At 41.7% G+C, this 25,456-nt stretch overlaps 2 protein-coding genes across 5 annotated transcripts in view; one reads left to right on the top strand and one right to left on the bottom strand.

Moving 5' to 3' along the window:
• Positions 1–17,244, top strand: part of ITGBL1 (integrin subunit beta like 1) — a 186,337-nt gene extending 169,093 nt beyond the window's left edge. The window contains exons 9-12 of one of the 2 annotated variants that reach the window (XR_015698170.1): positions 5,428–5,574; positions 8,342–8,455; positions 10,192–10,350; positions 16,795–17,244. Coding sequence is in view for 1 of the 2 variants with exons in the window: in XM_087726189.1 (XP_087582315.1) it covers positions 5,428–5,574; positions 8,342–8,455; positions 10,192–10,283 (353 nt within the window). In the remaining variant the exon portion in view is untranslated. Of the gene's footprint in view, positions 1–5,427; positions 5,575–8,341; positions 8,456–10,191; positions 10,551–16,794 lie in introns of those variants that run through there. The other variant, XM_087726189.1, reaches the window with a different exon arrangement.
• Positions 17,245–22,110: 4,866 nt separating this feature from the next.
• Positions 22,111–25,456, bottom strand: part of FGF14 (fibroblast growth factor 14) — a 371,366-nt gene continuing 368,020 nt past the window's right edge. For all 3 annotated transcript variants that reach the window (XM_087726264.1, XM_087726265.1, XM_087726266.1), the window contains one exon: positions 22,111–25,456. This exon is cut by the window's right edge and continues 9 nt beyond it. In XM_087726264.1, the coding sequence (XP_087582390.1) occupies positions 25,329–25,456 (128 nt within the window). In that variant the 3' untranslated portion in view covers positions 22,111–25,328.

Raw genomic sequence — 25,456 nt, 5'->3', positions numbered from 1 at the left:
ATCACTTTTCCAACTCTAGGCTGAGGTAAATATAAAGAGAAAATGTGATGGATGAGGGCATCAGCATCCATGATCTTGCATACTTGCAAAGTCCTACAAATGCTACTGTTCATCATTGGATGAAGAAAAAAATAGTGCAAAATTTTCAGCAAGATCTGAGAAAGGGAAACAACTGAAAAGTTACATGCCTTGTTCTGTTCTGATCATATTCCGAAGTTCATCACACTTAAACTGCTGCCCTTGATTGGAATGGAACTTATTTCATCATGTAGCTTTCTCCTGCTCCTTCTTCATGAGCTGAATGCAGAAAAATGTGCTGTGTTATTCAAATTCCTCAAAGAAGTAAAATGTCCCAGGAGAAGATAGCAGGAAAGAAAGTTCGTCACGGTAGGAAATAATATAGGGTAATTAAATAATATGCTTGATAGTGTAAACTGTCCTTTCAGCACTTAGAATATTTTACCTGAGCTGACTTGTCATTTATTTTTTTCAGATACTTTTTGAGACTTAATAATTGCCTAGTTAGCTAATCACTTTTAAGATGATATAGAATGAAACATCAATAAAGTCCGTGTAACTCGAATGGAAAACAACCCGCTAGATCCAGTTAAAACAAGAGCCAATTAAAAGGAAATGCTAAAAGAAGCATCACAAGAAAAATCTAAAAATAAACGAAAGCACAACGGAAACATAAAGAGGATAAAAGATGGGAAAGAAGAAAAGGATCTCTGCCCGGCACTGAAACAGAACCAAAGTAGAGTTTTTTGGAGAGCATATACTGTATTTCACAGCTGGAACTGGAGTTGAGCTTCACCTTGTATAATGACTTTTACCTAAGCAAAAAGACCATTTATACCCAGAGAAATGATGGAATTCTGCTCTCAGGAAATAATAAGTGCATTGTAGTTACTCAGAAGTTTGAAAGTGACTCAGGAAAGTCCAATTTGGGTGACTTTGTTTACCCCTCTCTCTTCATTCCACCTACTGTTGTTACAATGGTAGAAAAATTGGAGAGGGAGATTTTATGCACCGTATTTTCCAGAGTATAAGACACACCGGAGTATAAGACGCACCCAGGTTTTGAAGAGGCAAATTTTAAAAAAAGTTTTTGCACTCTGCAGACCTTTTTGCAAAAACAGGCTTGGTGTTGTTTTTTTTCAAAAAAAGGGGATGAATAGCCTTTTGGAGCCTTGTAGAGTGCTCCTGGGGGATGGGGTGGGGCAAAAATAAGCAAAAAAGGGCCTGTTATTCACAAAAAAGGGCCTTTTTGTCAAAAAAAAGGGTATGCATAGCCTTTGGAAGGCTTATAAAGTGCTCCCGGGGACCGGTGGTGGGGCAAAATTGAGAAAAATGGCCCATTTTTTACTCATTTTTGCCCTCCCCAGCCCCCAGGAGCACTTTGCAAGGCTCCTAAAGGCTCTGCACGGCCATTTTGGTCAAGAGGCAGGGTTTCAGGAGGCAAAAATGCTGTATTCAGTGTATAAGATGCACCCAGATTTTTAGCCTCTTTTTTGAGGGAAAAAGTCCTTCTTATACTCTGAAAAATATCATATATTGCCATGAGCTCATGGGGGGGGGAGGAGACTGGAAATAAATCATTCTAGATTATTTTAAAAAAAACATTATTATTATTAAATACATTCTCAAGGACAGCCCCATAAACAATCATTCACAGGGAATTTCTAAGTTGTAAATCATCAAAGCCAGAAGATCTTAATCAAAATAGAACCATAGCTGAAGAACTCATTTAAGAGGAATACAACTTAGACGAAACATGCAGAATGTGGCTTCTCGAAACGTTTCAGCCCTTTTACCAGCAATGGCTATAGGAAGTGTCTGCATATTCTTCTGTATAATGAACTAAGATAAGATATGATTGTATGGGTTTCTTTCTGGTTTTTCCCTTGTATCGTGACTGGGTACAGCTGTAGGCAAGGGACACGGTGGCTCAGTGGCTAAGACTCTGAGCTTGTCGATCAGAAAGGTCGGCACTTCGGCGATTCAAATTCCTCGTGCCGCGTAACGGAGTGAGCTCCCGTTACTTGTCCCAGCTTCTGCCAACCTAGCAGTTTGAAAAATGCAAGTAGAAATATAGGGACCATCTTTGGTGGAAAGGTAACAGCGTTCCGTGCGCCTTCGGCGTCAAGTCATGCCAGCCACATGACCACAGAGACGTCTTTGGACAATGTTTGCTCTTCGGCTTTGAAACAGAGATGAGCACCGCCCCCTAGAGTTGGGAATGACTAGCATATATGTACGAGGGGAACCTTTACCGTTACCTTTTACGGTTGTAGGTATGTGTACCCCGAGAAACACATGCTCCTTCCTAGCTTACCCAACCAGGAGGGAGGAAGAACAGGGCTTCAAATAGATTAGCTGACACCTTGCCCAAGTGCCTCTCCAAAAGGGCAGCATTGGGGATGATTTTCTGCATGTGTGTTGTCCCCAGCTCCTCTCTGGATCTGGCCTCCCTTTGAACAATTTCCCTCAGATGTAAACCCATTCTATTTGGTCTCCAGAAAGTTATCCTGTTGATGGACAGCCGGACAGAAGGCTCAAGACTGCCTATTTGTTTGTCAGCAGGCAGCTCCCTGGAAACAGAAAAGAGTGGGACCAAATTTGGTTTAGTGGGAGGAGGGAGAAAAAGATAAGACAAGCTTGAATATGATCTGCATCTGGCTAGCAAGCTTTGTAGGAAAAACAATCCAAGAAAAGCATTTGCATCCAGAGGAGAGAAACAAATGTCCTCAACTCAAAGACTGCTACCAGCTCCATCCCTAAGCCCTCTACCTCCTGCTTCCTGATCACAGGAGTCAAAGTGGAAGTGCTATTAAAGAATTGTAAAAAAAAATCAGAAATCCTGATCCACCCACTTGTTTTTCTCTAATTCTGAAGTCACCTAGGATTCCACAGCCGGAAGCACATTTGCAAGGATATGTTTTACAGCCAGGTGATTTCTCAAAGACTTCTGATATAAAACAAGTATTTTCATAAGTGACAGAACCCTCCTCTCCAAAAGGGACTTAGTCATGACTACATGACTAAGAGAGCCGAGGTGGCGCAGTGGTTAAATGCAGCACTGTAGGCTATTTCAGCTGACTGCAGTTCTGCAGTTCAGCTGTTCAAATCTCACCGGCTCAGGGTTGATTCAGCCTTCCATCCTTCCGAGGTGGGTAAAATGAGGACCGGATTGTTGTTGGGGGCAATATGCTGACTCTGTAAACCGCTTAGAGAGGGCTGAAAGCCCTATGAAGCGGTATATAAGTCTAACTGCTATTGCTATTGCTACAATTATTCATACAAATTGTGAGTTCCAGCTAGAAGAGGTTGTCCACCTCTGCTTTGGGAGTAGCATAGCACTTCCAGAAGAGAGTAAGCACGGCTCACTTTGATGGATAAATCATCCACTTAACTGTATTGGCATTTTATTTTTAAAAAAGTTCTTGGCCAAATCCAATCCTTTGATAGGGCTAGGCGAAATGAGTCCTGCATCTCTGCAGTTTTATAGGGATGCAAATGAAAAGAGAACTGAAGATCTGCCAAATATTTTGTCTCTCATAACCAGCAGGGCCCTATCACGTTCCATACATTTTCTGTTCTTGCTTCTGAACTGGCTAATTCCTCAAGAGAGAAATTGTGGGGTGGGGAGGAGGGTCTTAAAATGGCAACTAATGAGATTCTGTTCCCTTGCGTGTTCCTCCCTCGCTGCATTGCTTTCTCTGCTAGAAAAAACAGTAAACAACAACACGAAAGCTCTCTATTGATTGCCTGCAAGAGAGGAATGCTAGCAAGAAGTGCTGGTGTTTTCACTTAAGAATAGAACGGATATCCCTGGAACTACGAACTGTGACATGGTAGAAATTTCCCCTCAGGAGGAATTGTGTACTGCACACCTGGGGGAGAAAATAGCACAAATCTATCTTCATTGCATTCTATGTGGACTAGCTGAGGCAATTAACCCCTGAAGTTAATTAGGTCAAGTGCAAAAACCCCTGGGAGATACATGACATTATAATGGATCTGATCCTTGTATGTGGAAGAGCCCTTTGTTTCCAAGTGTTTTCACTAAACACATTCATTTTAAGTAGCACAGAGGAGAAGGAATATGACAAGGCCTTGCATCCTGTGGCTAAACCGAAATCTCCCCATCTATTATCCACCTTAATGTATCTTGAAGGGAGACAGACAATCCTAAATCTCGATAGGAAGGGACAAGAGAGTAGATTTCAGATTTTCCTATTCATCTATCATTCTCCAATCCACGTTGTGATCGTCTTCCATTTTGGCACAATGCAAGAATTAGAAATGCATTCTAAAACAGGCAAAAAATACTCTACTTCCATTGAATAGAGATTCTTGCATCTGCCAAATGCTGCCTTTTCTGAAACCGGCAAGAGAGACAGAATCTTTTCCCTTTACAGATTGTTGCAAATTCTGTTACTTACATTCAGTTGCAACGCTTTTGATTTGGCTCGAGCACCTACTTGGAGATAAGACCATTATCCTCCAGGATAAGATCATGCATCTTTGTTGTAAACAAGAATTTCATCAGGGGCTTTCACACTTTCAATGGGTCTGGACCAGTGGTGGGATTCAAATAATTTAACAACCGGTTCACTGCCCTAATGATCAGCTGGGTTGGTGTGGCCATGGTGGGCATGGCCAGGGGATGTAACAGGCAGCACTCAGCCTCCTGCACGCCCATAGGAGCAAAAACAGGGTGTGTGGGGACTCCTGGAAGGTGCACGACAGGAAGGGGCAGGGCCAGCCTGCAATTTAACAACTAGTTTGCCCAAACCAGCCCAAACTGGCTGAATCCCACCACTGGTCTGGAAAGCTCACAACAATCAATGAAATTACAATAAAGTCAATAAAACCCTAAAAATGAAAGACAAAGTTGCCTTAAGAGTTTGAACAAGATTTCTGGCAAGGCTCTTTTACTGACATTTAGCACAAGAACTTTGTCTTCTAACTTCAGTACATGACAGAAAACACAGTCCTAGGAGAGAGCAGGTGCCAAAAGTGGTCCACGTCCCGTTGGGAATTGAGTTGCCAAAGTAGATTGTAGATTGTAGATACTTTATTTGTATGCCACCCTTTTCCCTGAGGGGACTCAGGGCGGCTCACAATGCAGGGGGAGGGGGGACAAACAAGTGGCAGGTGAGCATGTGAAGCTTCATTTGCACATGAACAGGGTTTAGGTTGCATTTGCGAAACCATTCCCCCACCACCACCACTACCAAAACTGCTGAAGCCACCACCACTGGTCCATGGAACCAAAAAATGGGGAACCCGTGGCCTAAACCACCTCACATCCTTGGTATGAGGTGGAAATAGAGGCAGATTCACGAGCCCCTCTGAAAAGACAAGGCGAATAAACTCCTCTGCATATTAAAGTCCCTGCCTAGGGATTCTCCTTTTATCTAGATCAAGGGACCTGTTCCTGCGGTCGTTGCATTTGTAAGGATGGATGGTTTGGAAAATTGTGTCAACACCCAAGGAAATGTAACATGGCTGAAGATGAGAGCAGAAGTATCTGTGAATCAGCCGACGGCATATTATGCTCAGGAAAGGGTAAGTAAGTGGGGGATGGAGTGATACTTCAGTTGGCCCTGTTCCTGAAAACTAAAAAAAGTACAATTTGTGCTTTACATCTTGAGGCACTTTCTTTGATAATCCATTGTTGTTAAAAAAAAAAAAAAGCTTTTCAAAATGTTTATATCACAGAACGTTCTTGTGGCGAAATACTCCGCATTGCATTGAGAACTTTTGCCCACAGGAACTGTTTACCAACAGCATGCCACTCCATTTGGTGATATCCTTGTGGGTGTATGTATCAATATGGGGTCATTGTGTATTATGGGATATATTTTAGCATTAGGCTTTAAGTGCTACTAGCAGCAGGCAACTCTACAATTGCTAAACCTCTAAGAAGGAAATTTGCTTTGGAGCAGAACGGAAAAGTTCTTGTCCACCACCCACACGCCTACTCTTGCACTGTTTGTGCAATTCATATTCATTAAAATTCACCCCATTCCTTTATTTTAGAGGTTTTATAAATTGGCATGTTGTAATCATCAGGTTTCATTGTAAATTATATTTTGGTCCTAGTCTTTGAAGATCCGTGGCATTTGCAACAATAGGGCAACAATAGGTCATGCCTTGCATCCAGGGGAGAAGAAAGAATATTCTAAGATGAAGTAGAAGATGAAATGAAACGTTTATTTTTTGTAGAATAAATCCAGTCTTTTATAACACTTCATATATTTAGTGGAGACGCATAACTTAAGAATGCAGAGTTTACATCCATCCTTCCTCAAATGTTTTGGGAAATTGGGACAGGCAAAACAGCATTGCAGAATTTGATTATAATTTGCATGAATGTCACATACCATCATAGCACACCTATACTTTTGTGCTTTATTTATTGTAAAGTGTGTGTGTGTGTCTGCATGTGATTTTTTTTTTTTTACAAAATCACATTTTTTTAAAAAAAATCATGTGATTTGTCAAAAAAGAGGTCCAGGTTCTAAGTAGTGTTGGAGACTAAAACATACAAAAACTGGTTATAGAAATTGGATATGTCTAGTCTAATGAAAAAAAGGACCAGGGGTGACATGATAGTAGTGTTCCAATATTTGAGGGGCTGCCACAAAGAAGAGGGAAATGCAATACCAAAAATGCAAGGGCGTGCGAGCAATAGCGCGGGTGTGTGCTGGCACCCATAAAGCAAAGCATCCCCCACATACATGCACAACACCCCCCCTCCACATGCTCTCTCCCAATGTGTGCTGCACTACTCGCCTCCGAGCTGAGCTTGGTGTTTCCTCCAGGGGCTCGGGGGAGGCCGTTGTCTCCCTCCCCCATGCTTCTGGAAAGTCTCCGGAGCCTGGGGAGGGTGAAGAATAGGCTCAACAAGCCAACCAGAAGTTCATTTCCAAACTTCCGGTTGGCCCATTGGGTCCATTTTTCAGATTGTTTCCAAACCTCTGTAGGCCCGCTGGGCCCATTTTCACCCTCCCCAGGCTCCAAAGGCTTTACTGAAGCCTGGGGAGAGTGAGAATAGCCTCCTCCAGCCTTTTGGAAGGTCAAAAATCAGCTGGCCAGTGTGCACATGTGTTCTGGAGCTGATGGCTTGTGTGCCAGCAGATATGGCTACACATGCCACCTGTGGCATCCATGCCATAGGTTCGCCATCATGGACGTAGATGGAGATTCTGGGAAAGAGCTGAGGTGGCACAGTGGTTAAATGCAGCACTGCAGGCTACTTCAGCTGACTGCAGTTCTGCAGTTCGGCTGTTCAAATCTCACTGGCTCAGGGTTGACTCAGCCTTCCATCCTTCCGAGGTGGGTAAAATGAGGACCCGGATTGTTGGGGGCAATATGTTGACTCTGTAAACCGCTTAGAGAGGGCTAAAAGCCCTATGAAGCGGTATATAAGTTTAACGGCTATATTGCTATTGCTATTGCTAAATACCAGATATGTTTTGTTAGATGGAGTTAGAAACACACTAGAAGAAGTTGATGGGAATCTGCATCTCTTACTGTCCTTTGGAAACTAGTGATGTCACCAGGAGTCAAGCTTGATTCAAAGATGACTGCTATTCAGTGGGATTTTAAAATAATTGCACACCTGTTCAAATCATTAGTTTGAAGACAATTCTTGAGTTAACTCTTTGCTGTTCAAAAAAACAGTGCCTAAAAAGATGGGAGTTAGCAATATAGGTATGGCCTCGAGTAAAGCCTACTTGATAGATTGAAACCCTAGACGTTTTGTCTTCTTTTCATGTAGTAAATGCCCAAATACTTGTACTCTGGCCTGGGGAAAAAAGTGCTCAAAAGAAAAGCAAGTGGGATACGTGAGCAGGATTGTGTTTCCACACAGCTATATACAGTCCAGTGAGACCTGTTCTTATTACCTCACTCTGTTTTTATTCCTGATTACATCTCTGTAGTTTCAATAACCTTGAGGTTTTGTCCTTTCTCTTCCCTTTACTTTAACTAAATCTTCTCACATGCCTTCATCCGCTCTCCCTTAATCCCGCAGAGAAGAATGGCTTTGATTTTAGAGCTTAGGAACCAAGACAAAATGTCCTTCTTCCAAGCAGCCCTGACTAAATCAAAATGGAGGGAAATCATTATAGAGCATCCTAAAAAAAACCTTCACATTAACACCCCCCCCCATAGAACACCCTTCTCACCAATAGGCTTTTATCACAATGAACTCCTTGTAGACAATCATTTATTGATCAGCACTGATTACCTAAGATACCCCCTGCCTGATTGAAAAGTTCTGCTCTTCTCTGAGTACCAGTAATGATTTTTTTTTCTGTGCTTTCAGGTTCCTGTCACTGTGGAAAATGCATCTGTTCTTCCCAGGAATGGTACATTTCAGGAGAATTCTGCGAATGTGATGACCGGGATTGTGACAAATATGATGGCCTTATTTGTACAGGTGTTGTATGCAAGGAGGGGGTTTCAAAAATTGCAGCAACGAGTTCTCTCCTGGTTGTTGGGTGGGCATGGCCATGGTGGGCATAACCTAGTCAGCCTCCTGCATCACGGTGGTGGTGGTGGTGGGCATTTTTGCCTCCCCCAGGCTCTGGAGGCTTTCCTCAAATCTCTGGGAGGGCAAAAACTGCTTCCCACATGCTCCAGAGGCTCTATGGAGGCTGAAAACGGGCTTGTTTCTGGCCTTCCGGAATTTCCAGGAGGCCTGTCCCCCCTCCACCTCCCACCTGAGCCTCCATGCAGGCCATGCACTTACTTCGCAGCTAAATTGGACTGTGTGGAGACTCCTGGGAGGGGAGGGATGGGGTGAGAGTGGCAGGGTGGGCGAGGCCAGCAAGAGGTGGGATTTGGAGGTTCTCTGAACTGGCTATAATGTTAGCTATGGGTTCTCCCGAACTCGGGAAAGCCCTCAGCAGCCCATCCTTAGTTGTATGATCTCCACAGCCAACCGATCTCCTCTGTAAGAAGACACACTACATCTGAGTGGCTTCCAAGCATTGCATGCTCTCACCCACCCAACAGCCTCTTGAGTTCAGAGCAGGCACTATAAACTAAGAGGCAAAGCACCTTTAAATGGTTATTGCTTTGCAAAACAAAGATTTCTAAATGAATGAGAGGAAATAGCTTCCTGACTTTCAAAGATAGTCTTCCTTCATGAATAAGTGAGGGAAATCCTCTTAATTAGACCTGGGGAAAGAAAAAGGCTATGTGTATGAAGCAGAGTTTTAAAGAGTCAATAAGAAAGCTCCCCCCGTAGAGAGAGGGGGGGAGAGGGGGGAGAAAAGGATAGAAGGTGGAAGGGAGAGGGAGGGAGGGAGGGAGAGAGACTGGGAGGGAGGGGGAAGGTGGGCGAGGAGGGAGGAAGGGAGGAGGATAGAGTGAGGGAGAGAGGGAGGAAGATGGAGGGAGAGAGACTGGGAGGGAGGGAGAGAGAGGGAGATGCGCAGAGAGAGAGAGAGAGATTTTTTAGGAATGCTTAAAACAACAACTGGAATTGATTGCTTAGTTCCTATCCTTCCAGTTCCCATTATAAAACTGATTTTTGAAAGAGGAAGGAGTAAATTATTCTATTATACCCAAGAACTTCAAATGAAACACAGAGGCTGTCATAACATCTCTCATACCATAAATGTTCACTATCATAAATACCTTTCTCCGCATGTTGAGGAACCCCTATGTCAAGTCAGGCTCCAAGTAACCTGGACTTGTCTTAAAATGGTGCAAGCTGTCTTTACCTGGTGTTATATTCTTTCCCACTCATGTATACACATGCACAATTGCAATTTCACACAGTTACTCATAAGTTAAATTCTTAGTGCTAGAATTGGACTGGGAAGACCATAATTCAAATGCCATTTGAATTATGAACATGGGTGAATTACTTTGAGGCAGCAACTACTTCCTAGGGGATCTTACCTCACTTCTTGCTCATCATCAGGTCTCCTTAAAACAGAGATACAAAAGGGGTTTATGTGCGATCCACCATAATCAATTTTGGGGTTCTCAGGATCCCCACAATTTGGAAGGAAAATAAATGCCACAAGTCTTGTGAGCTTCAGGCCAAGCCAGAAGGGGGAAATACCTAGAAAGAAAAATAAAAGCTATTTTTTTGTGGTGGTTTATACTTTCGCAGAGCAACCCATTTTTAATTTCAATTATGGACATGTTGTTTTGTTCCAGGAAATGGTATATGTAACTGTGGAAACTGCGAGTGCTGGGAAGGTTGGACCGGAAATGCATGTGAGATCTGGCTTGGGACTGAATATCCCTAACGTTGGCACGAAACACTGAAGACTGACAGATATGTGGTATAAAATGAGGCTGCTAGACTACATAAATGTAAGATGAACACAACCCAAAAACCCTACCCATCCTAATCAATCAGCTCAAGAAAATATTTCTTAAAATATATGAGCTGTTTGGATCTGTGGTTCTAATTCTGCATATATATTCTTTCTCTCTCTCTCTCTTGCATAGCTTTTAAGTGTGCTACAAATCTTGAGACAAGATTTATTATGTAATGTACCGTATTTTTTGGTCTATAAGGCACACTCCCACCCCCCAAAGTGGGTGGAAATGTCTGTGTGTCTTATAGAGCATATGTTGCTGAAGCCCTGCCCACCTGCCAGCCCCCATCCTTTGGTCTCTGCCTCCAAGCAATTTTGCTTCCTTGTAGCAAGCAACAAACAGCCTGGTCAGTTTCAGCACAGCCTGATTTAGCACAAGCAGCTGATTGGCGGTTGGATCTTCCTCCCGGAATACCACAATCAGCTGTTCCAGGCTGCAGGGATCACTGCCGCCTATTGGTGCCATTGCCGCCCATTGCCGCCACCACCTATCACGGCCTCTGCACACTCCATTTTTGGCTTCTGCATACCCTGCTTTTGGCCTCCGTGCATCCTGTTTTCAGCCCATTACAAAACAGGGAACAGCTGATTGGTGGGATTCCGGGAGGCTGATCCAATTGCCAATTAGCTGCTCGCGCTAAATCAGGCTGTGCTGAAGCTGACCAGGCTGTTTTCTGTTTGCTGCAAGGAAGCAAGTTGCTGGGAGGCAGATTTTTTTTCTTGTTTTTCCTCCCCAAAAGCTAGGTGTGTCTTATAGTCCAGAGTATCTTATAGTGCAAAAAATACAGTACCTGGATTACTGAATTTCAATTTCCTAGTAATGGAAGAAGTGTTTTAAGTGACATAATTCAAAATGGTTTAGGATTATGCAAAATGACTGAATTGGTGGTGACATTGATGGAGGGGGGATCCTTCTGACTATGGAAATCAGTTCATTTTTCTCTTGAAAACTTTCATTTCGATCCCTACAAAAGCTACTTGCTGTCTAATTTATCACTTACTATCAATCTTCATTCACTTATCTACCAAACCTGGGGGAAAGAGCTGGATCGAATGGGAGCATTTAAGGACATCCCTCCCTGCAATAAAGCATTGCTTCCTTCCACAGGATTAGCAATGAAATCAAACCATTTATCTTGATTTATGCATCCCCTGCTTTTTTTAAGGGAAAAAAAAATAAAAGTACCTGAATCTTGAAAAATACGTTCTATGTGAGTCATTTAGGCACAGGTTGCAAGCATACAGTGTTTGCTTAAATGCTTGTTTTTCACAGCATAATTTTATTGCAATTTCTTTGTCCTCTTTGCCTACACTGCTGTCAAAATCTTGTTGGTTATAATTCTGCCAGTCTTGTTAGAATGTTTCACCTGGTATGATGACCAACAGGAAGAAGTCACTTTCAGTACATATTTAACCACAAGTAGGTGGATTACAAAATAATTGGGGACAAAGGGAGTGACAGTAAAAAAAGAAGAGGAATCTGGCAACAAGGCCCAGCAATGCTATGGGGCACTAAGCAGCAGAGAAATAATTCATGCTTGGCAAGGTGAATTCTGTTGTCTCTCCTTTCGATTGCATTAAAATGCTCCTTTTGATTAAAATATCAAATATATACTTGGACAATTCTGTTTGGAATATCTTCGTGTGCGTGCCTTTTTGTGCGTCTGTGTGTGTGTGTGTGTGCGCGTGTGTGTGTGTGTGTGTTATACAGCCATGGTGGTGCAGTGGTTATAATGCACCATTGTAGGCTAACTCTACCCACTGCCAGCAGTTCGATTCTGACTGGCTCAAGGTTGACTCAGCCTTCTGTCCTTCCGAGGTTGGTAAAATGAGGATCCCAGATTGTTGTGGGCAATATGCTGCCATTTGCAAACTGCTGAGAGAGTTCTGAAGAACACTATGGAGGCGTATATGAGTCAAAGGGCTATTGCTATTATAAATCTCCATATTGTCAAAAAAAATTCTCAGTATACAAAAATAAGTTGATATCAACTGTGTGTATGCACATATACATACACATGTATTCCCCCCCAAAAAAAAGTAAAATAAAGATAATATGCATTCTTTGTGGCAAACTGATACAAAAGAGGACTTCTACGTGGGCATAGGTACTACCAGAACAATTCAGAACCCCACCCACTGCCAATCACATACTTCTCCCCCCCCCAGCACCATCACTGCCACTTGCCAACTAATTAGCTGGTAGCTTCTTGTCCTGTGCACGTGCAAGCACACGCATGAGCGAACCTGTAGTAAACTGACTAGCAACCCACCACTGATCAGGTAAGGGTTCCATCAGTTCAGGGTCTTGTGTTGAGTCTTGTCATGAGTCAGGTGTGGGTATGTCAGGGGAGGGTCATTGAGAGGTGAAGTGCTGGCTGGGGGGGGGGGTGTTGCGTGGGTGGGTTGAGGGTCGCTACTGTTTCTGATTGGCTATATGCAGGGCCGGATTTTCCTATAGGCTAACTAGGCTTCAGCCTAGGGCCTCAAGATCAAGAGGGGCCTACATTCAAATTGTTAGCAAAATTAAAACTACACTATTCTAAAAATAGTGAACACTAAAACACTGAACCAAAAATAAGGAGAAATTCTACGCATATGACTAATAAACAAACATAAAAATGCATTGGTTAAGATCGTTCCAGCACTGCGGCAGTTGGGGAGCCCGCCCACGTTCCTGGCACCAGCGGTCGGGCGAGAGGCGCGGCCACTCCCAGTAGCCGCCCCGTCGATGCGGAGCCCACCAGCGGCCAGGCAGGTGAGGGCGAGGGGGCCGAGCTGGGCAGCTGAGCACAGCAGGGGAGGCGGCTGGCCTCGCTACCTTTGCCGCAGAGCAGAGCCGCCCTCCGTCGGGAGGCCAGCTATATATATTGATATATATTAATATATATCACAGTAATGATGTATTTTATTGTCTCTCATGTAATTTACAAACTTAAAAATGGGAGGTGAAAGGGCCTCATAAGTGGAATAGCCTAGGGCCTCTTTTCATCTAAATCCGGCCCTGGCTATATGGTTGAGTTGAGGTCTGAGGGATTCGTAGGCTGGTTGCAGGTCGTAGAAGGCATTGCCGTATGAAAAAGGTATCAAACTTTGATATTTTAAAAAGAGAACAAAAAGAACAAAAGAGAAGGTCATTAAGGGAAGATGCCTTTTCCCAAGTTGTCTTCTCTAAACTGGATCCTTGTGGACTTCCTCTATCAATAGTAAGTGCTGTGTTAGTCTGGCAATGGTGAGTATTAGTAGTGAGATCAGCCAGTTGGAAACTCTGTTTTCTAAGTCTTTAAAGTGGGGTCACTTTTGGGTGCTTTGGCAAACTAAATAGTACCTGGGAATTCTTCTCCGAATGGGATTATAATCAGAGTGGGAGGGGGAGAATTGAACCAGTAATTAGGGACAAAATGGGTCCAGCTGAGTCCACTGGCAGCTGTATATCATCAGCCCTCTTATAGGCCATAAGAATGCTTTACACACACAAACAGGAAAATCTAAGAATATTATTTGAAATTTCAGAGGCAGAATTTATTCACAGTGAAGTTACACTGAGGTTTTTTTTAAAAAAAATGCCCCCCCCCCCAAGATTTATTTGCATATAATTGCATTTTGTACATCAACATTTGCCAACTGTTTAGTTCCTCAAAGGGGAAAATGTAGCTTCTTTTCAAAGCAGTTACCCTTTTCTGTAAAATCTGTAAAAGCTTCATTGTTAAATAGTTTACATGTTTGGGAAAACATTGCATTTTAATATAAAAAATTAATACGTTGCTTTGTTGCAGCAGTTCAGTAGCTGTATTTGAATTCTGGACTCTCCCGTTGGCAAAAGTACATATGTTTAATTATAGTAAATATTTTGTGGGGTTTTTTTTATAGAAAGAGCAGATAAAAGCCTCTAATAAATAAATGAATGTAATATGAAATTGCAACAGGACACCAGAGTTATCTAATCCTCACTCCCCATGTGCCATAAGAATCTTGATCTTTTTTAAAAAGCATTACAACAACCTCAGATTTGAACTTGTATTCCTCAAGAGTTGTGAGCACAGTAGCCCCTAAATGTCTTTGCATAATGCACTATTAGAAGTTACGTTCAGGCATCATCACAAAAATAATCCTCAAAGCTACAATACGTCATTTGCAAAGTTTGCATTTTTCAAAAATATATCGATGCAATGTTGTTACGATAATTTATGGTGAACTAATAGATCAGATGCTGCTTGACTAGAAGCCCTAAAAGAAATTATTCTGTGCAGGAATAGTAGGGGATTTTACAATCAACAACTAGAAGGATTCATTGAACATTTGTTGGCTGTATTAATTTAGTGGTAGGAACAATTTAATAGTCAAAACCATATGTTATTGGTGCAATATGGCTATTGTTGCATAAGTGTAAGCCACTTTAACCACAGAAAAGGTCTTGAATGGTGGAACCTGTAATCAGGAGAACTGTGACTTCCTTAGATGGGTAATAGAAAAGGGGCTGAAAATAAAATGTAGTTTCTGATTGGTAACCATGGCTTTATGCCTGAAATCTAAAATATTACATGTGTAAAAAGACTTCTGTAAAAAAATCATGTTGGTGTGAGTTCCATTCTGCACGGTTAAGTTCAGTGGTGGGGTCCGGATCCCCATATGGGTGCGCAAAGTGCACACATGTGTCTTAGCGCCTCCGCGAGCCTTCATGACACTTCAGCTGCTCAGCAGAGAGTCACGCAGGTGCTTTATGTGCCGTGCGCGGAAGCACCGAAGACTTAAAAGACAAGTAGGGAGCTCGAGCAGGCAGGTGGGCCCTCCAGAGCACCATACCGGAATGGTATCCAGTGCTCTGGGCAGGCTCTGGTACGCCTGTACCAGAGCATACCGCCTGCAACCCACCACTGGTTAAGTTCCACAATGGTGTCAAAACTAAGAGATGGAGCCTTTATCTTTATATTACATGGAATTGAACAGTGTTTCTCACCCAACATGCAAACTACAAGCTCTAAAGTACTTACAGAAGCAATAAGGAGAAAAGAAAGTCCAAGGTGAACAGTAGACTCTTACTTTGTGGTGCCATTCTGATTCTTGGAGTGAATGTCTCTAATATTTAGCATTTATCTCTATTTGAATGACTCTGTTCTGTGATCAATACCACTAAATTTTGTATCTCCAACATCAGGCAAACATAGACAGAAAACAACCTCGCAGATATTTTAAAATCCATTTTGCAAAAAAATACACTGATTAACAGTTAATCAGGCAGACGTTTCTTCTTTTCCACCTTGTTTTCTCTTAGCAGGTAATTTCACCAAAGTTCAAAGTTTAATGAATTTATATGCCGCCCAATCCCGAAGGACTCCGGGCGGCTTACATAAAAACAACTCTAAAAAGAATACTAAAAATTAAAATAGAGAGGGAAAGCAAGTTAAAAAACACATCATGCACTCAATCTTAGTGGGGCTGGACCTCATTCATGAAGTCAACAGCCCCAGGCCTGCCGGAATAGCCAAGTCTTAGTAGACTTTCGGAAGGCCGAGAGAGTGGGGAGGGTCCGGATCTCTGGGGGTAGATCATTCCATAGGGCCGGGGCAGCTACGGAGAAGGCCCTCCCCCGAGGAGCCACCAGACAACATCATCTAGTCGATGGCACCTGGAGAAGGCCCATCCTATGTGATCTTATCGGACGCTGGGAGGTATGTGGCAGAAGACGCTCTTCGTGAAGGAAAAAGGGGCAAGAAAGGAGTGGGTGATTCTAGACACACGTACTCAGCCCTAGACCATGAAAACCAAAAAGCTACTACTTATCAACCCACACTAGAGTAGGGTGCTCAGTTACAACCAGCGGTGGGTTTCAACCGGTTCGCGGCGGTCCCCGCAAACCGGTTGGTCGGCGAACCCAGAAGTAAGTAACTTCCCGGAACGACGAACGGCCCACCCGCCTCCCTGTGCTCCTTACCCGGTTTTGACGAGTTCTGCGCTTCCACACATGCGCAGTACGCATACAGCGCCTGCGCGATCCTCCAGGAGCAGCTGGAGCATTGCACAGATGCTAGTACGCATGTGTGCACTGCGCACGTGCACGACGCCGACGCCGGCCCCATTCCAACCGAACCGGTTGGAACGGGGTGAGAAACCCACCCCTGGTTACAACCCATAATATTTCAAGGCCTGCAGTGCAAATGCAGAGGCCTTCATCCTTCTGTGGACCAATTTTGGTTAGCCCAACAGTAACATCTGTTTGTCCGGATATACACCCATCGGCCAGGGTTATGCATGCTACCAAAGTGTTTTGGATTTTATATGCCTGCCAATGCAGCACCTGTTCATTAGATTATTAAATTTGTTACAGCAGCCTAAAGTTTTTCAGGCTTCCTTGCTGCGATGAGCAAATATGTTGTTGCTTTAAGAGTCACATTAACTTTAGTCTGGACCTCTTAAAGCAACGTTATCTCTTTTTCAGGTTCCTGCAGAGGTTTTGCTGTGCTGCTCCCTCATGAAGCCTGGAAGCATTTCAGCTAAGAATCAATGACAACCTCATCACCTTCTACAATTCATGAATTGTTTTTTTTTAAGTTTTGATATTTGCAAAAACAACCCATTTTTTTAAAAAAAAAACTTACTTCCCTTGTGCTCAAGTTTATTGCTCTCTTTTGTAGTCTTTGAAGTTCAACTTTTAATACCTTTATATATGCACGTGTTCATACCAGAGGTGGGTTGCTCCTGGTTCGGCCCGGTTTGGCTGAACTGATAGTGGCGGCGGCAGGAGGCTCCGCCCATCCACCTGGACGCTTCTGTGCATGCGCAAAAATGTTGCACGTGAGTGCACGCGCGAGCACGAGCGAACCAGCAGTAATCTGGTTAGCAACCCTCCACTGGTTCACACACTTATCTGGGTAACAGTTTTGAACTAGTTTGCCATTGCTTTGTTTTGAGATGTTTGTTAACTTCCCATCTAGCCTACACCTTTGGAATTACCTGGTAGTCACCCACCCAATCAGCCCTGATCCTGCTTAGCATCTAAAGTTAGGCAATTCAGCAAGATGTTGTAACCTGGCAAGAATTAACCATCTCTGCATTACGTTGAAATTGGGGTTTATAAACCTGGATCATATGTTACTGTTGGGAAGCAGCTGATAACTCATTCAAGATAGTCTTAAGCCCTTCTATTTAGGAATTAATACTGATTAGTAAAGCAGAGTTGGTAAATCTTTTAGTAATGGTGGAGATAGTTACTTTTTTTGGGACGGGGAAGGGAGTGGGCAATACAGTAGTAGGTAAATTATGTCACGTGTGAACACAGATTGATTAATTTCATTGATTTCAGTTATATTGGGCTTTCTCTCTATAGAATTAAACTAATAACAGCTCAACAACTATAACCATATTATAAGCATCTTCATAGAAATAAGAGAATCTTTACATTCTTTATAGGAACTTTATGCTCTAAACTCCACCATCCTTCCAGCACTTTGTTACTGTCAGATCAGGCCAGAATGAGTTCATTTCTTGAACTGTCACAAAATGCTGTTTTAGTGGGTGTAGAAGAGAGCATGATGCAACGTTTCTTAACACTGTGAGTTATCTTGCTGTTATCTTTAATTCTTCTATTTGCTGTTTTATTGCCAGCTTTGCCAGTGTACTAATTTTTCTGCTCACTGGCCACAATGAAGCGTTCATTCATTCGTTTTCCAGCATGGCTGTGAAACAACATACCCAGTTTTCCAGCACAGCAGAGATTATTATTCTGTCGCTTTTATGTCATCCTCTAATTCCAGTACCTCCAAATTTCACTCTGGAATAAATTATTCAGATTGCAAAGTAAAATCGGTTGCAGCTGTGCAATAGAATGTATTAAAACAGGAACATGTTGCGGTTGTTTTTAACCAAACAGGAACAAACTGTTGCAAGTGACAAAAAAGGTTTTTCATGGTGAATTTTGAGGATTCACCTTTCAAGTATCAACACATGGTTCCATCTGCAACATCCTGTAAAAAGAGCACAAAATTAACAACCTGGTAACCTCCACAAAACCCGCTCCCCCCAGTTTTTCATGATAGAAAAAGCCAGCTATCATACATTAAAAAAATTTGGCTGCTTGATCAAGAGTTGTTTGTTCATACTTCCATCCAGTTAATAATTGGTAGCAATGGGCCATTTCACCCAAGAATTCTAGGTTTATTGATGGTGGGAGGCAGTGGTGGGTTTCAAATTTTTTAGAACCTCTTATGTAGGTATGGCTTGCTTTGTGGGAGTGGCTTGCTGGCCATGTGACCAGGTGGGAGTGGCTTGCCAGCCATGTGACTGGGTGGGAGTGGCTTGCCAGCCATATGAATGAGTGGGAGTGACTTGGCAATCATGTGACTGGGTGGGCATAGCCAACTTGTAAAATGTGGTGAAACTCACTTAACAACGTTCTTGCTTAGCAACCAAAATGTTGGCTCAGGAACTCTAGCATTTGAAGCACGCAAGTCTTAAAGCTGTCAAGTTACAAGACTTTTGCACCCCTAACCCTTTAGAAAAAAACCCCAGGGGTGTTCAAACTTACAGCTTTAAGACTTGTGGACTTCAACTCCCAGAATTCCTCCTCTCGCTCTTCCTCTTGATGATGTGCAGACGGGTGGTTCTAAACGGCACTGTAGATTTGTGGAACCTTTTCTATAGAAGAGGTTAGAACTGGTAGGAACTGACCCCTGGTGGGAGGGAATGATTAAATCCACTCCATAGTGCATCTGGGATAAGATTAGATCCCTTTCCTTGTTTATAACTAATATTATTACACCACACGCTACATATAAAATAAACAACTCTTTTGCTATTTAGAGAAGATTGGGAAATAATAAGGGACTAAGAAGCCATTGCATAACTTGTACACTGTTCTAATCTCATTTATCGATTTGGGGGAGTAGATGGCAGAATTTGCTATTAAGCAGAACTCCAATGCACAATTATTCATTTCTACAGGGATACACATTCTTCTTCTTCTTCTTCTTGTGCCATAGCCGTCATCGGACGTTGGCGATCATGTTGGCAATCCTAATTTTGTCAACAGTCGCATGAAAAAGTGCTGCTGAGTTTTGTCCAAAGCAGTCCCTTAGGTTCTGAAGCCATGATGTTCTTCTTCTGCCTGGATCTTGTTTGCCTTCCATTTTTCCCTGGAGGATTAAGTGAAGGATGCTGTATTTTTCTGGGTGTCGCATCACATGTCCAAAATATTCTAACTTTCACTTTTTAATGGCTTTGATGATTTCCATTTGCTTTCCCAGGTGGCTTATTACTTCCCCATTTGTGATTTTGTCAACCCAGCTTATACGTAACAGCCGTCTGTATATCCACATTTCAAATGCTTCTAGTTTCTTCAAGTGGTTTTCTGTCAGAGACCAACTCTCTACTCTACTCTCTACTAGGTTTACACATTAACAATTTCAAAATGAAGATATTATTTTAAAGCCAATTAAGCATTCAGGAACAAATAGCAGTGGAAGGTGTATTCTTACTTAAAAGTGCAGATGAAATCCTATGTGTTTGAATGTTTTTTCTTAATTAAGCCCTGGTCACACAAAAAAACCCCACATCAGGATGCTAACTAATTGTGAAAGCAGACATATCAGCTTTTGACATTCGATAGCTTTGAAAATTTCTTTGGGAGGTTAATTTAGGTCTAATGAAAAAGAATTATTACACATCTACTCCCACATAGTAACCAAACTAGCTTTATACATCCCAGCAGAAGCAGCTGTGAACAAAAAGGATGTTGCAAGAAAATACTTGGGCTAGTTCTTTGAGCAGTCACCTTCATGCTTTTTATGAATACAGCAAATGTTGTGTCAAACAAGCACTTTTAAACATTGGTGTTTGGGCTATATTCCCTACATAATTTACCAACTTTAAGATGGGAGTTGAAATCCACACATCTTAAAGTTGCCAAGGCTGGGAACACTGGTCTAGACCAAATTCCAAATTTCTTGACAATAAATTAGATAATATCGTGACCCGTCAAAACCGCGCTCGACTAAACCGCGCCCGATTAAACCGCATCGCTGACGTCATCAACAGGGCGACAACAGCCAGCACGGAGAAAGAAGAGCGCTTTAAATAGCGCTTTGAAAGCAAGCCGATTCAACTTAAGGTAAGGGTTAGGTTTAGGGTTAGCTTTAGGGTTAGGTTAAGGGTTAGGATTAGGATTAGGTTTAGGTTAAGGGTTAGGTTTAGGTTTAGGGTTAGGTTAAGGGTTAGGTTTAGGGTTAGGTTTAGGATTAGGTTTAGGGGGGGTTAGGTTTAGGGGTTAATTTTAGGTTCAGGGTTTACAGTGTGCTTCTGTCTCCGCGCTGTTGTCGCCCTGTTGATGACGTCAGTGACGCGGTTTAGTCGGGCGCGGTTTAGTCGAGCGCGGTTTTGTGGTGGAACCAGATAATATATACTGTAAATCAAATCAGCTGTTGCACTATTGTAGCACAATCACTGGGTAGGTTTTAGCCAAAACTCCAGTTCACTTTTATTGTTAGTTATTTTACTGCATAGACTTACTTCAAGTGGATCAGATATCATAACCATATAGGGATAAATTCCATATTTTGATATGGAATTTATGAATGTTGCTGGACTAATAAGGCTAACTAGGAAATGGGAAAAGATGGGAAAGATCTACTTATCTAATATTTTGGCAAGAAACAGAAGAAACAGTTAACTCACATTTTATTTAATAATATTTTATCCAAAATGTGGGTTTTTTTTTTTTTCATTTTGTCTCTTAAGACTAAATGTAAGCAGACACCAGTGAGTAAAACTAAGTTTGTTCAAGGGATTTCTTTTTAGATTGAGATGTTCCAAATTAAAAGCCAAATTAAATAAAGGCTAAGGCTTTGTTTAGGAGAAAATTTCAGAATGTGTGTGTGGGGGGGTGTTATCTATCTATCTATCTATCTATCTATCTATCTATCTATCTATCTATCTAATCATCTTCTGAAATTTTCTGAAATAGATATAGAAAACATTTCCACATACAACTTTATGATCCCACTCATTATGGAAGGGAGGATTCAGGAATCACTGCAAGGATTCTTGCTTCTGTATCTTGCCCTTTAATTTAGAATGATTTCTCAATGCACCAAGTAGAACAGTGTTTCTCAACCTTGGTGACTTTAAGTCCTGTGGACTTCAACTCCCAGAATCCCCCAGCCAGCTATGCTGGGGGATTCTGGGAGTTGAAGTCCACAGGACTTAAAGTCACCAAGGTTGAGAAACACTGAAGTAGAATGTGTTCTCTCTGTAGATATGAATGCCAGCCTAAGAGGGGGTGGGTTCCAACTCCTCCAATTGAATTAGAAGTGTATGACTTGACTATCACCACCATCTTTATTGATAATATTGCCTCTATTTCAGGCATTCCAGGAACTGACTGGTGGATTAAGATCCAAATGGGCAAACTTAATGGAGAAGGCTCAGTCATAAAGATAGAGTGTACATGGAAGTATAAAACACACAATCTATAGTTACACATTGATTCCATCAGATTTACAGTACAGTTCTTTAGGAAATAACAGGCAGCCGAAAAGAAAGTTTCACATGACAGCAAAATTAATTTGAAAGGGAACCAAAGGTGTCATCTCGTCCTGGAAAACAATGAGAGAGATAATAAACCAAGGACCTCCCTAAGATTTTCTTTGGTGTGATTTGGGGAACTGAGCTTTGCCAAATTATTTTGATGTCTCATTAGGCTGCAACCGATGCTGTGCTACTTTGCACATTAAAAAAAATATGTAAAGGGTATTTTTAAATATGTGTTTCATATAAATATTTTATTCAATATGCTGTATCTGTGTATACAACAAAATGGTAATAAACACAAACTGTACAATGCAGACAAACTTGTTGCTTATATGTATGTCAGTTTTGCAGTACATACCAACAGGTCTGATACATATAGCCTACTACATGCAAATCATTATTACCATCCTTTTCCCATGCAAACAGATGAGACAAACTTAAAAAAAGTAACTAAAGTACAAGGAACCACACGTTCTCTCCTCTGTGCTGAAATGGATTTAGATTCTCAAATAAGCTTATTTGAGATCCTCCCAGTCATGGAAGGTGTGAAGGCAATCTACATCCATTACAACAAAGAGGGGAATACATGTGTTCTACTTATAGTATATAGTGCCAATCATTTACAAACATGAACTCGGTCTTCTTATTAACTACATGGCTGGTTGACATGGCAGTATGGGCACGAATGTAAAAATTTAAGGGAATGTATTGCAGCTGGCAAAAGAGAGTAGTTCCCTTTGGCTAATCTTGATTGTGGCCCCAAAACCTCTTTGTACATGGAAAGAGAAGAAAAGGTGCCCCAACAGAAGAATTGTGCAATGAGTACAAGTCTGGAGCAGCAGAAAAAAAAAATCTTACTGGCATAATAAAATGAGTTGACAAGCTGATGTTACCTCACCTTATGCTTCATGGTTTATGTTTGGTTCCAAGTCCTGAGGTGATTTACAAGCCCCCAACCTCTCCCCTCTCCAAGCTCCATACATCATCATCATCATCATCATCATCATCATCATCATCATCATCATCAAAATGAAAGGGAAATGATACATTTCACACTTTTTATTTTGCACTCTTGTCTGAGAGCTTTCAGTTGCACAGTACAGAAGTATACTGAAAATCAAAGTAAGCAGCCTCAAATAACTGGTGCTCTAGGAAAAAACCCACAAAACATTTCAAAATTCAGAAAAAAAATGTGACAGGCTGGTAGAGCTGGGCAGAGACCAATTCTGTGTCTACTATGCAGAGTGTCTGAAATGGCATGGCTTCTAAAATCCCCCAGGCCACTGCTGATCCACTTGTGGAGAACCACAATGACTTCTTTCTACCCTGTGTGGGGATAAAATTTAAAAAAAGCCTTCTTCCCATATCTAAGATATTCCTTCTCTAGAAGCCAAGGAGAAAAGGATGTTTATGGTTCATTTTTGTGTGCCAATTCTTTCCTTTGTTGTAAAACACTTTTAATCTTTTTTGTTGTTGTTTTTCAAATGCTACTAAATTCTGGGAACAGAATAATGTTTAATGTGCTTCACTTATGTGGCTGAAAGAAATCAACTTAAAACAGCCTCTTACCATGCATGGAGAAACCAAGAAATTGGAGGGTCAAATACTCCTGTTGTACATGAATAACCTACTAGCAATGTGCTACACACCTACCTTAAGGGCTTACTTATTCAAATAGAAGTTGATATGAATCAAGATTCAAGAGTTAATTCAAAGTTTAATCTGTTACCACCAAACCAAATAGGAAATCTGAACATTCCATAATAACTATGAAAAGTAAAGCAATATTTAAAATCACGTTGAAAAAAAAGTTCCAAAGTTGAAATGGAAAACAAACATGAGTGCAAATGTTTAGACATTTCATACATGATTTTCCAGAACAAAGATACATTTTGGTCCACATCATGCTTTCTTGTTTTCAATATAGTTTCCCAGTATCTACTTTGAAAAATTTATCCATAAGAGTGTTTTGTAAGAATAGCCTGTACTATTCTTTCATTTTGGCCTCAAGGCTCTCTATCAAAAAAAATAAAAAATACTAGTATTTATTTCATTTAGTAATCAAAAAAGAAACATTCTTGACCTTGTTCTTTCATTAGAATTTTCTTAAATTTGTAGAATACAGGGAAAACCAAAATAATAAGATAAATGCAAGGCACCGAAAATCTAGCAATTTGGTGGCCATAATATCCCAAGAAGCTGGACTGGAAACATAGTGCTGTGGTATAGATAAAACAATATATTGCCTGGACTTTGCATGCTAAGCTATCAAAGAAATGCAAAGGAACCCTTCAAATATGTTAAAAATCTTTCCTCTCTTTGTAACACTGAAAATATTAAAGTATAATCGGTAACTATCTTTTGCATTGGTGCTGCAGAGAAAAACACAACTTCCTTGCCCATGCTTTGCTGAGTAAGAGTGAACTACAGCCATAAATAAAGATGGGATTACGTTCCATTGTTTAAAAACAGGAGAAGGAATCTATTGTTTTGAAAGAGACGTAGGTAGCAGAATTCCCATTCATTCTATTTTTTTTTCTTTTGAATTTCAGATAATGAGTACTAGTAGATGAAAAATGAGCCTTAATTCAGGCCTACAAGGCCTACAGAGTTCTTTGGACCCACTTTCTTAAAAATATGTGGGTCTTGCTCGCTGGGCAAGGCAAATGTTACCATTACCAGTAAGTCTGTGATATGTATAAAACACACACACGCACACACAGGGGGTATCAAACATTGGCCTTGAAAGGTTGTTGACTAGCCACACATGATGCTTTTCCTTCCTCGGGAACATACTGGACTGTATTCAAGCGCAATCCTTATTTGCAATGATCCTATCTTTTACAGGTACGATCCCTAACAGGGTTTTGAAGGCTCCCCTAGTTCTCTGATTGCTTTCCAAAACTAAGCCATCAGCAACGCTTCAATCTGAGCAAAACATAATCCCTGCAAAGGAGTCACACAGACAGCGGAGCAAGCAGCCTCATAAAAAAGAGGAGGAAGAAAAAATCCATAATAGCACAGGTTTTACAGCATCTATCTAGAAATTACTTGTTATTATTCTGTGGGCTACAAAATTGAACTTGAAACACAGGGGAGGGAGGGGAGGGGGGGTCTCCTGGGCTCCAAAGGGGGAGTTATGGGTAACTGTCAGCAGGCAAGAGATATCAAGTGTACTTGTGAAGTATGCCATTCACATGAGGTGTCACAGTCACAGAAAAGAGATTAAAAGGCATTCCATATCTGGTAGGGCATTCTATGGTCGGAGTTCAGCTGGTCATCCAGAAGTCTTTTGCTGTGGGAGGAGTTACAGATTTGGAAGGAGTACAGAGCAAGCCGTCACTTGCTTCCAGCCAATCCGCACACACCAGAGTGGGAGAGTCTTGCAAGGATAAAGTGCTCAGCTGTACATAGAGAGTTCCGTAAGTCACAACATCCCCAAGGCTCTGGCTATGTGGTCTTACTCTTGTTCACTGGTTTTCCACCATTCATTATTGCCGATGCACTTGTGCTTTTACTTGGCGTCACCCCAGCCTTTGGCACTGTTTCCCCAACATCATGTAGAGAGGGTTCTCGAT

This window comes from Thamnophis sirtalis, unplaced genomic scaffold, assembly GCF_051295495.1.
Source record: "Thamnophis sirtalis isolate CommonGarterSnake01/CBP01778 unplaced genomic scaffold, rThaSir2_p1.2 scaffold_12, whole genome shotgun sequence".
In the NCBI taxonomy this organism is placed as follows: Eukaryota; Metazoa; Chordata; class Lepidosauria; order Squamata; family Natricidae; genus Thamnophis; species Thamnophis sirtalis.
Note: the sequence above shows the minus strand (reverse complement) of the source record. Positions and strands in the feature narration are given on the sequence as shown.